This window comes from Atractosteus spatula, chromosome 2 (assembly GCF_055471065.1).
Source record: "Atractosteus spatula isolate fAtrSpa1 chromosome 2, fAtrSpa1.hap1, whole genome shotgun sequence".
Taxonomy (NCBI): domain Eukaryota; kingdom Metazoa; phylum Chordata; class Actinopteri; order Semionotiformes; family Lepisosteidae; genus Atractosteus; species Atractosteus spatula.
This window is the reverse complement of record NC_142707.1, coordinates 74652528-74664983: the sequence shown is the minus strand read 5'-3', so window position 1 is coordinate 74664983 and position 12456 is coordinate 74652528. Positions and strand designations below refer to the sequence as shown.

Genomic DNA, 12456 nt, shown 5'->3' with positions numbered 1-12456 from the left:
TGGCTTCCAGGTATCTCCTGTTCTAATGTTTTACTGAAATGGTGTGAAATTAGACCATATTTGTATGAGAAATACAGATTTCAAATAATGTCTACAGCTCATTAAAATAATTATTGAATAAATAAATTTGTATGAAACCCTTAACTACATACAAATCTTCTGAGGAGACTTTGGGTGTATTGATCAATATCTACTGAACTTTAAGTAACAGTTTTCACACTTAATGTTCTAATATGTCTCTGTACTGCTTCTACAGTATGTAGCTTAAGGTTGCTCTTAGCCTGTTAACAAAATCACATTCCAGATTTCAATGTTAGATAATCAGATAATAGTTTTTAAAAAAACAGGTCCATACTCAAATGCATTATTAAATGGCTCTTAGTTGGTAAGGCTACTCATCATAACAGATTGCAAACTACATGTTACATTGAGCTTTCATAAAAATATTTAATTTTAAACCTTATTTTCGTGTTGCCAAATTAAAATGTAAATTAAACATAAATCTGAAGTATACAGTGTAAATGAGTTCCACCCATCGGAGCTTTAGCATTCTATGTATTAAAAGCCATGGGGGTTTTCAAGGTGAAAGTGACCTACTGTACAAGGTACAATTGTTGCAGTAGAAATATGCTGTATACGGTATGCTTTTTTGGAAAACATTTTTAATTCTGTGATATTTTCCTTACACGTAATAAATAAATCACTTGATGGCTTAATATTGTAACAGTGTAAATCCAATGCTGTAAGGACATTTTCAGATGCAAAGCATCTACACTGTTTCTAAAGTCCAGTAATATACACTGGTTCCTGTTCTATTGCCTGTTTCTCCAGTTCATCATTTTGCTCGGTGTCAAGACTATAGCAAGAATCCCAACTTAACTATAAAACCAAGTAACTACTATATTTAATAACTGCTATAGATTATACTATTAATTAACAAATATTTATTTTTATTACATTATGCCATCATGTACTGTAGTTTATTACATTCAACACTCATAAAGTGCACGAGCAGCAGGCGAAATAGGATTTCGGTTTGTATCTGTTTCTGCTGTGTTATAGGCTTCTCCTTCTCAATACTAAGTCGCATGTCGTTCACCTTTGAAACGGTTTTTAATCTAAACTTCTAAACTTCACTGAAAGCCAACAGGACCCAGCAAGTGGTTTTACAGTTTACCCAAGGCATCACCTCCTCTAGCATCCACTTCAGCCACAAGGTTTCAATCGACTGCAAACTGTGATTGTTAGCAACCCCTGCAAGCGTCTTAGCATTTGTGAGAGGATAATGGACTGTTTGGACACAATACTGGGATTAGATCATGAAAAAAATAATTCAATCTGAATTATAATAGCTACATGATTTTTTTATGTTTTATGCTTCAATTAAAGCATGTTAAAACAGACATGAAGTGTAAAAAATGTGATAACACAGCACTTTTTGACATGTTTTTTTAGCACGTGTCTGAAGACTGAAGACTGCCACTCCTGTTAAACAACCCTTTGTCTTCAATGCTGCAATCTGCCCAAGCAGTGTGTGCAGCTTTTGACAAAGCATATGGTTCTGGGTCCTATACTTTTACACTTCAAGTCTATTTTGCATTTTAGATACAGTGTAATTCAATGTAGATATTTTACTTTGTCATCTTATCCATTAGCATTCATTAGCACAGGTGCCCCTCAGGGCTGTGTGAGCTCACCAGTTCTGTTCACACTTTATACAAATGATTGTACAAGCAGTAGTCAAAGTAGCTTGATTTTCAAATTCTCAGATGATACAGCTGTGCTTGGCTTAATGCATAGAGGAAGCAGTTCACCTGTGTACATGTCAGAAATCCTAAGGTTTGTGCAATGGTGTGACAACAGCAGCCTAATTCTGAATGTTAATAAAACAAAATAAATAATTTTTTGATCCCAGAGAAGATGGTGATCACTTACATGTAGTAATCCACAATGAACCTGTCACACAGGTTGATTCTTACAGTATAAGTATTTAGGAGTACACATACTGTAGACAGTAACCTGTGCTGGACTATTCATATTGAGAGTGTTTGCTCGAAAGTTCAGCAGCACTTATATTTCCTGCGAAGACTAAGAGTGTTTGGGGTTTGACAGGAAATAATACTACTCTTTTACCATACTGTAATCGAGAGCATTATCAGATATGGTATAACAGTGTGGTTTGGTAATTTATCAGCTCAATTAAGATCACAAATTACCCATCTCATCCAAACAGCTTTGAAGGTCATGGGAGTGAAACAGCACCCCTCCCTGCAGACAGTCTTTGAAAAAGCCATAATCAAACAGGCAGAAAAAATTATAAATCAGATCCTTCCCACTTCCTCAATTCTGAAAACCAACTTCTGGCAAACGTTTTAGGGTTCCCAAATGTAAGTCAAACTTTTGTTCCACTATCCATTAAAGCTGTCAATGGAAAAGGCAAGGATAAACACAATTTTTGATCTTTACAAATCCACTTGTGTGCAATATCTTTTGTAATGTGTTATAAATGTTATATGTTGTTATGTGGAAATACATGTGCAATAGAGTGATGTTTGTTTTTTTTTGGGGGGGGGGGATGTTCACATTATATTTAAATGTACAGAAGTGCTGTGTGTCCACCAAAAACGTCCCTGATGGGACAATAAGTCTCATCAGTTTAATACCGTGCCCTAACAAATCACAAAAACTAAAGGATGCCTGCAGTGGTCCTGGCCAGCCTACCTGCCACTGTTTTCTTTTTGCTATGTCAGTCAAAGCCCTCCGGCTGTAGCGGATGACTTTTTAATGAAGTCATGGTCTAACAAACAACAAGGTGTTAAGCCACGTCTTGGATCCTGCTTGTCTTCGGTGAAAAATCTAGTTCAAGGAGTAATTCAAAGGTGAGCGACTTAAAACGTACTGCTGGTGTGAAGAAGTACAAAGAGCTCAATGACCACAGTGGTGCTTCACATAATGACATCACATAAATTGTATGGTCTAGAGACCATACCTATTTCACCTGCTTTCTATGCAGTGTGAGTATTACAGTATATTTCATAAACTATGGGACAATAAAGTAATTAAAATATAATTCTGTTATTGAAACTATGTAATACTGTAGTGATCGATTCCACCTGGCTATGGACTACACACATGACCTTTCCCCTTAAACCCTGGGTTCACCCCTTTCCCACCTTTTCCCCTTATTAAAATGGGGGAAGAACACCCTCACTGTCTCTTTCTCTCCCCTGAGCCAGCCAGTTCTCTTTGTCTCTGCCTTCCCAGCTATTTTCCTGAGCCTTGATTAGCACATCCCACCATAATGAAAAGGGCAATAAAACTGTCACTGAGCCTGTAAAGTCATCTCCCGCCTGTCCTTCCTCATGTCATCGACACAGAACCGGAAGCACTCATTATAATACTTCAAATATCTACTGGATATGTAGCTTGGTTATATGGTTTCAATTGTATCCGTTATATTGTTTAAAGCAGTTCATGTTATTGGCGCGATATAAAAAGATGCAACTACAGTAGTATTGATTACCAGCTGTGTAAAAACATTATAAGAGGAGCACACACTTGTAGATTGGCCCACAGTGTGGCACTTCACTGACCTGATGATCCTCCTAGTGCTTCCAATGTAGATTAAGGCTTATGTACACTACCCACATTTTTTTTCTTTTTTTAAGAAAACGTTTTGGATACGCAACCAGTGTAGATTACTAAACGCCTAAAAAATGATAAGCGAGTAAAATGCTCACTTTTCAGAAGCAGTGTAGATTCAGCTTCAGCCTTAAAGGTCATTGCATGCTATCTGTGCTCTTGCTTATCCATCTAGCGCAGAGGTAAAAAAAGAACTGCATCACGGAAATGAGATGGATGTGTTTTCTGCCAAAAAATGCTATAACAATAGAGAACGTCTCATCTTCTTATTTTATATTTTTGTAGAATAAGTACAGCAAGAACATTATTTTTATACACACTGTCTGGGCATGAATCACTCACATTTCTTTTAAATGTACAATAGTGTAAGAGAGGTGTAACAGCAAAGAACAAAAATAGCAAGAAAATAATTTAGAATAAAAAAAGTAATGTTATAAGCAACACTAAACACAAAGGCACAGCATTACCTAATGCCAAATTAACATTTCAATAAACAGTGCTGAAATACAGTACAGTACCTACCTCGATAATAACATCCGGATCCGATGTGGTGCTGATAACTTCACCCACTTCCACTGAGTCATAAGAGACTGTATAAACTAGCTTTCCTCCATAAGCTGCTAACTGCAAGAAAGTAAAATTACAGACTTCAATATTTCAAGAATTTTCATGAACTGATAATGCATTTAAAAAAATCAGAGCCATGACATAACTTCATAATTTCTCCAGTTTTTTTCTTCTCCAAGTAAATGACTGACTTTTGTATTTACAAAACAGAGGTCATTTCTAAACCTAAGGACTATAGGAAATATTTCACATACACAGTAATTACTGATATAAAGTATGATGAGATGTTTTTTTTAAACCATTTATAATGTACATATAGTAAGCTTATATCTGAGAAAAAAAGAACGACAAGGATTAGTAGTTATGTACAATAGCTTATAGAACATTTCCACACAACTCCAAACTTTGTGGTAAAATAATATTTGTAAAGTAATTATTTCAGCAAGCAAGTAACAGTCAATTTAAGAAAATGTAAAATACATACAATGTAAAATGTAAAAAAATACAATTACATAAATCTTAATGAGTTGATGTTAAAAAAACCAAAAAGGGTTTAGATGATCTTTTATACTCTTAATTGTGTCAAAGAAAAACAATTCTGTTCATATTATCTTTCCTTAAAGTCAATTAAGAGTAAATCAAACATGACTCATGATTTATTCCTACAATTACCAAGGCAAGAAATTCAGAATGTTCTGTTTTCTAATGGAACATAACATCTGAATTTTACTTTTAATCATAAAGAAAGACAAATTCTCAATTCTGTATTACTTAGCTCAACAAACTCAGCACCCACTACGACTCACAAATTCAGCTTGAGGGCAGTGGTTTAATAAATAAAGCCACTGTAAAACTTGAACTAAAAAAAATAATTTTAACTGGACCTGGAAGGCAAAAACCCCTGGAACTGTGATCATTTCTTTTCTCAGTGGCTGTCAACTGTCAACCACATTTTTACACGGACCACAAAACTAAAAACCTAGGAACAAACCATGCTGCAAAATTACACACTCTTCTGTTCATTTATACAGTATACAGTTTGCTCCAAATGTATCCATATTCTAGAAACAACATAACCGCCAGTTTCATCAAATAAAAAACACAATTTTACAATTCCATGTACAGTACTGTATATTGCAGAAATAAATTTAAAAAATGTGAGACAGTATTGGAAATTCCTATTTGCCATTAGTTTGCATCTGTATCTTCAGGTTCATATTTCACTTCAAAGAAGTCTATTGATTGGACTTTGTCAATGCCTTTTGGGATTTTGAACACTTGAATCTTCTCTGTTCAAGGCCAAAACTGCTGGGTCCTTCAGCCTGTCATTACAGGGCATTCCTTTGAGCCCAGGAATGTATCATTCTCAAGAGATTCCAAGCAATATCTGATTTCTAATGTGGGGACCAAAATATACAATTAAAATATTCTAAGCTTAGTCTTATTACTTCACTGTAATTTTAAGATAATGTAACTTGATTTAAGTTCTGTGCTTTTAACAATATGTGTAATATTATTGTCACAGTGATTAGAACAGTGCTTCCCATCCTTGTTACTGGAGGGATTTGGTCCAGCTGAGTTCGTAATAACAATCTAATTGATTTATATTTTCTATTTTTAAATTTCCAGCTTCCAGCTCTGAACAGGACTGTAGGTAATACGTGCTCATCCTGTGTTAATGTTATACTTTCATAACTTCATTTGTACCTCTATAGAAATGAAAAAAGATCACCGTTGGAGTTTTTGGAGCATACTCATTTTAAAAGTAGTCTCTTCAAACTCAGCATTTCTCATCATATACTGTATTTAATGTACATGTTCCTGCCTCCTACAGTATATGCAACACTTTATACTCTACATTAAATGTCCTCTACAGTTGTTTGCCTAGACTTGAATTTTTAAAAGCTTTTTGAATACCCTATGCAGCATGTATACAGTGTTTGCTAATGCTGTTTTTTGTATCATCTCTGAATGTGACCAGTGATAACTATACCAGAATTTAGATCTTTGATATCTTTTAGGAAGCGCAGTGGTCATCATAAAGACCCCTGTGGTAAATACCACAGACTCCACCAAGAACCCTCCCAAATGCTGGTATTATTGTTTGTATTAATTTGTTGAATATGCCGTAGAAATGCTTGAAATGTCACTTGCAGTTAGAGATTTCATTCATTTTCAGAAAAACAATTCAGAACGTTGCCCATAACTGTACTGCTGAAGTCTGATTTGGGTGTAAAAGTATTTTTTATAGCTTTATAAATGACATACTATTCAGTTTTTGTAGAGTGCTATGTATGAACAAATTATTACAATATTCAGCACTTTACAGTCTAATGAAATTGTGAGCATATTACAATAAGAAAGATCAGATTACCCCTTACTATGAATTTTTCCATACAGAAGTGATTTTTGTCCCTTTTGTTGAAAGCTATTAAAGTACTCAAATATGTATCAAAATAGTACTTGCAATACATTTTCTTTTCACAACTACTTACTGTATTTGTTCTGATTTTCAACACATGGATTTTGTCCTTGTAAAACTTATAATTATCATAATTGATCTATGTCTCAAATGTATTTTACATTTTAAAATGTACATTACAGTTCTTTCTCTGAAAATTTTAAGAGGTGAAGTATAAAATGAAAAGCTAATATATTATATTAAGTATTTTCATTTTTTTACAATTATTAAAACTGTCATAAAGCTTTCATTGACTTGTCAGTGCATATTATACACTACTATTGGTAAATGTTAAATTAAAGGTACAGATAATGTAATTGGAATAATAGACTGCAGTTACAGATATTTTCCTTTAATTAGTTCCTTAAGGTACAATAAAAAGACATAGTATCTAAGAGATATCAGCTCCAATAAATCACATATACAACAATTTCCTTACATTTGTCACAAGGGGCAAAACACTTATAAAGTAATCAATCTAAGACTGTGGTGTTACCATTTGTACTGAGAAACCATGCGCACCAGATGTGGACTTTGCTGACCAAAATAAAAACATAACTAAAACAGGTTAATATGCATGTTCGTAAATTATACATTAAAGAAGATAAAGAAGCTGCACTTCCAACCCTGAAATGCTAAGAACCCAAAGTAACCTGTGTTGGTGACTTTTTTTTATAGGCTCTTTAAGACTGCAAAGACTGCTTTTTACAATCAATCCTATTTAAAAAATATACACATACAAACACATACATATACTGTAAATGCCATAACTCCTGCTGTACAGAATTTCTTCAAACAGAATTCAGGCTGCTTCTCTGGGAAAAAAAAACTGTTTATTTCACTTTTGACCACTCACAGGACGTTTATAAATAAAAACTTTACCAAAGATAGGTAAAGTGTTGTATAGATGTGGGTAGACAGTCAGATGTTCTTTACAGATCTTAAAGAGGCCATGCTGAATAATGGACTGGCAATGCTAATGATATTTCTACAACCAAATTATTGGGAGCCCTGAAACAACACACTGAAAATCATGTGAGAACGGACAGTTAAGTAGATTGTATTTAAGCCGCAACAGCTCATTGGGATAGAGCCTGTCCTGCTTTCTGTGATTTTCAGCGAACAGAGAGCACGATTCCCCTACCCCATCACAGATCCTACCCCCCAGCACTCACACAGCCGGACGGCCTGGAGCAACTGGGGTTAAATACCTCTCTCAATGTACAACAGCAGTGTCTGCAGAAGGGACTTAAACCCATGATTCACCGGTTGTCAGTCTAGAGATTTGCTCACTATGCTATGCTGGTCCCTAAGAATACAAAAGTCCACAAAGAACTAATTACATGATCAATTTCAAAAGTCCATTTAATTGGTGAGGCATTGTATTGACATTTTACATTCTTTACTCCCACTGAATTTTTACCTCTTTAATGGGTTTTACATCTCTTTCAGTAAGAAAACTGCAGACAGCCGACATGTGGCATTCACTAAAAGAACACCAGTTGCACCAGAACAATCTTAGAATACACCATCAATATGCACATGAATGACCTAGCTTTAATACAAAAATATATAAATTATAAATTAAAGATCCCACAGAATTCATACGGAAATAACTAGATTAGCAGGTCAAGTATTTTGGAGTCCCAGAAATGTGATCATCCTGAAGTTGATATGTACTATATGTACCAGAAAATAAATCTTATAATACACAAACCTAGACACATGATGTATTTAAATTAATTAATATGCACTATTTAACTGCATTAGTGCAACTATATGTAACTGTATATTTAATGTCTCATTTGATGGTGTACGTTTTACTTTATGAAATATTATCTGTGCCACATTTAAAAAGAGTTCAGAGGTTTTATATTACATAGTTATGAACATCAAGTAACTTTAAAGAAAAGTTCCTTTACGTAAAGATTTAAGTCATAAAAATATAAGTGAACAATTATATAGTTTGAATGAGTCATGAACTTAATCTTCTGAATAATTCCCTGAACCACTCTAAAAAGTCACTGAAGCAAGATAAAAAAAACCCATTTGGGTGAGCACAAAGCTTTTTAAACAAATCTTCATAGTTCATAATACATTAAACAGATAGCATAGGAATGGGTATACGTATTAAACAGATATGGCCATGGAGTAAAATGTGCCATAATTTTATTGTGATACTTGATTCACTCAGGCTAACAAAATTTCCAGAGTTCTGGCTGCTGCCGATTGCCCCTGTTGGAGTACATCAGAAATGGGCACATTAGGAGGCTGCCCTGACACTAAGGATGATATGAGCAGCAGCCTGGAATGAACAGTGCTTATTTAAATGAATGGCAAAGTGCAATGCAAAGACTCATTTCATGTTCCTCACAGGAAATGACTGTAAATATATTCATTTGAGTAAAACAATCATTGGCATCTATCCATGCATATTCTCTGTTCACAACACTGTCATTCTTGTCAATCTGAAGATGAGAGGTAATGGCGCCAGTTTCTGTGAAACTGCTGAAGTGTGTACTCAGGCAACAGCCTGAAAGATGGGTTCATTTATCATCATAATAGGCTATTACCCATGATAGGTCACAACTCACTGAAGAGTCAGTCGATATAATTGGTGCTATTCCCTTCACTTTGAATACCCCTGAAGGTGAAGAGCAGCACTTACTAGACAATAGTCAATCACAGAACTAAATATTTTGTCTAAAAAAGTTCATTGAGATTGTTTGCAGTCTGATTAGGCTTATTGTACACTCTGTTATACTGAAGAAACTGTAAGACTATCTTTCTTAAGACAGGGCAATAAAAACTGCTGCATCGAAGGTAATGAAGCTATGTTTTAAAAATGTTTAAAAGTGATGAGTAGCTATTTTAATATGCTAGATTTCTGTGTGTTTTCTTTCAATTGCAAGATGCTTACAGTATAATACTTGTCTATACAATAGTTGTGTCATACTGTAATTCAATTAAAAAAATATTTATTGTCAACTTACTCTACTGTCAACTGCTATGTCATTCTCCATACTGGTGGATCCTTTTTTAATCTTGTTTCCTTGCTTTCAAAGATTTATGGCTTTCTACAAGTTTTACTTTTGAAGTAAATATTATTAGATATACATAAAAATAGTAAATATTTAAATGCAAATTTAAAGTGAAGTCTTTCAATTCAAATTCATATTTAAAAAAAACTCACAAACCTAAAGCAAATTAATGTGAAATAAAGTTTAGAGAACATAAAGCACACATTCTCAAATTGCTCTCTGTTAACACGAGTAGCAGCCTTGCAAATGATTCTTTAGGCTGAATAAATGGGTTTATGTCCAAAAAAGCACTTAACTTTTATAATGTTACTATTTTTAATTAGTAGTATTCTTTTCCAAAAAATATACTTTATCAACAGATTATTTGTTTTCTTCTCATAAGCAGTCTGCTGTAGTTGTCTTTACTTTTATAATTCATATGTATTAATTTTGTTCTTAGTAAGAAAAATACAGTCGCAGCAGCATCTTGAGAATATATAAGACTTATAAATATGGCCAGTATCAACTAAATGACATCATAAAACATGCATTCTTAACTTGATTCCTACACCATTTTTAATGTGGTGATAACTGTACAACAGTATTAACATAAATAGCTTTCTTCCTCTTCATTAGAAAGTTAGCTGTCCCCTCTAATGTATGTTGAAACAGCCATAATTTATATAATGAAACATGACACTTACTGTAAGATGTACAGAAGTAACTGTTAAGGGCTTTGAGCATTACTGTAGCATAAAAAATCATATGCTTCAGTTACTAATCTTCTTACACAAATCATGACAAACTGCAATAGCCAAGGAAATATTTGCTTCTTATTTTGGACTATATACAATGCTTATTACATTTTCTCTTGACATTTGTAAGAAATATACATTTAGGCATGAGGAATTCTGTTATAGAAATACAATTTTACGCTACTGAAGCAAAGCAATTTATTCTTTCTTTGAATGATTAAATTCATGAAATAAAATCCAAACAACAAGACAATGTAAATGTCATTCTTTGCCGACTTAATTTTAAACATAACTCTAGAAATAAAAAATGTGTAACACACAAAAAAACCCCAGAAAAGTCAGCTCCTTGTTCAATGGGAAAAAAATCATTGAAATGGTTGGAATGACATAAAACTTGGAAGCACATTGTAAATAAAATCGTTGGTACTGTCTATTTAACAGCACAGTATCAAATCAAAAGTAGTTGGTATTGTGGTATCAACCTCTGACCACTGAACAAAGAAATTAATCTTTTCAGGAATTCTAAAGTTTAAAAGGAATTTTTACCTTATTTCCTAAATATGGTGCAGGTGCACTCCAATAATAAAGAGGTGGCAACACTTGTCTGGCATCCTCGTTATTCACACTGAGCTCCTGAGACTCAGCATACGCACTGTGAAGAGGCCAGACCTTTTCTCCACCCGTATGGCCAGTCAGAAACCACCCAGACATGTCTGTCGTCTGCAAATCCAAAACAGAAAATGTAGTTGAAGCACGACCATTGTCTTACAGTTTACCTTGAAATGGAAACGTGAGCAAAATGATCTATAAAAGTAAGTGAAGTGCAAAAACCGTAAGACCTTTTTCTATTTTTAATTCATTTTATTTATTCGTCCAATTGATTTTAAAATTTATCCACCATTCTCTTACGAGAAGGTCTTGTTATTACAGTGCACACCAAAAATATGCTGTAACAGTACAGTATGATTGTTAAGCTTTGCAAGAATATTCTTAATAAGGTTACAAACTATTGTTACAGAACTAAAATCATTTTATATGTTTTTGTCTAGTACCAACATAATTCATATAGTACCTACAAAAGCACATGTATTTTTCTAGAAATGTTATTATAAGTGCACCATAGATAATTCTTGGCAACACAGGTCAAATATTACAGTTCCTTTAATGCAACCTAATTTTTAAGGTCAACTAAATTACAAAGACAGATGTGAATCAACCTGTCATGCAGTATCACACTGCAGATTACCTCCACCAATGCCTTCCTCTATGGACTGATTTTTTTATCTTGGATGGGTTTAATGATACGTACCACAGCAGGCTATTAAGGAGTTAACCTTTCCCCTTTACCAGTATCGTTTCCACAAAAATGACAATTTGTTAGGCACTTTATAAAGGACTTCACACTCATGTCTCCACAGAACATTCTCCCCAAAATGCAATTTCTTCATTGTTGCTACAAACATCTATGGATAGGGATTAGATATTTAAACATAAAAGCATTCTTGAAGCTTAAAGATTTTGTTTTTCATTTAAATCATTAATGTATTGTAGATTAAAGGAAATGAGACAGTTAAGTCTGTCGTGTTCCTTACATCCATGTAGGTCCAATGGGAATCTCTGCATTCACTTGCAACACCCGAGCAGTAACACTTCTCACAGCCTCTGCGATTCCCACCCTGGAGATGAAAAAACCCCACTCTGCAGCGGTCGCAGTCTTCTCCTTCAACATTGTCCTGGAAGTTAATATCAAAATAATGAGCCGATAAAAAACCAAAACAACTGAAGAGTGTGTGCATGTTGCCTGTGTGTAAAAATACAAATAGCTGTTTTTTTAAATTGTATTTTCTGGATAATGTGTCACATTGAATCATTTTTTATTTCTCATTGCTACTCTGGAAGTTCTCCTGCTAAGCTGTAAATATTTTTTTTTCCTTTTATACTGCAGAACTGGCTCTCTGCCTTTTGCAAAAAATAGCAGTTGTTGAACCCTTTCCAGACTCTTGTCTTGTTT

The 12456-nt window shown here is 34.1% G+C and overlaps 1 protein-coding gene across 1 annotated transcript in view; it reads right to left on the bottom strand.

Annotated features, from left to right (window-relative positions):
- lama2 (laminin, alpha 2) overlaps positions 1-12456 on the bottom strand; it is a 203039-nt gene that overhangs the window by 100205 nt on the left and 90378 nt on the right. Inside the window, exons 11-13 of the mRNA XM_088909270.1 lie at positions 12038-12178; positions 10992-11165; positions 4165-4266 (exon numbers count right to left, since the gene is read on the bottom strand). Coding sequence (XP_088765396.1) covers positions 4165-4266; positions 10992-11165; positions 12038-12178 — 417 coding nt within the window. The remainder of the gene's footprint in view (positions 1-4164; positions 4267-10991; positions 11166-12037; positions 12179-12456) is intronic.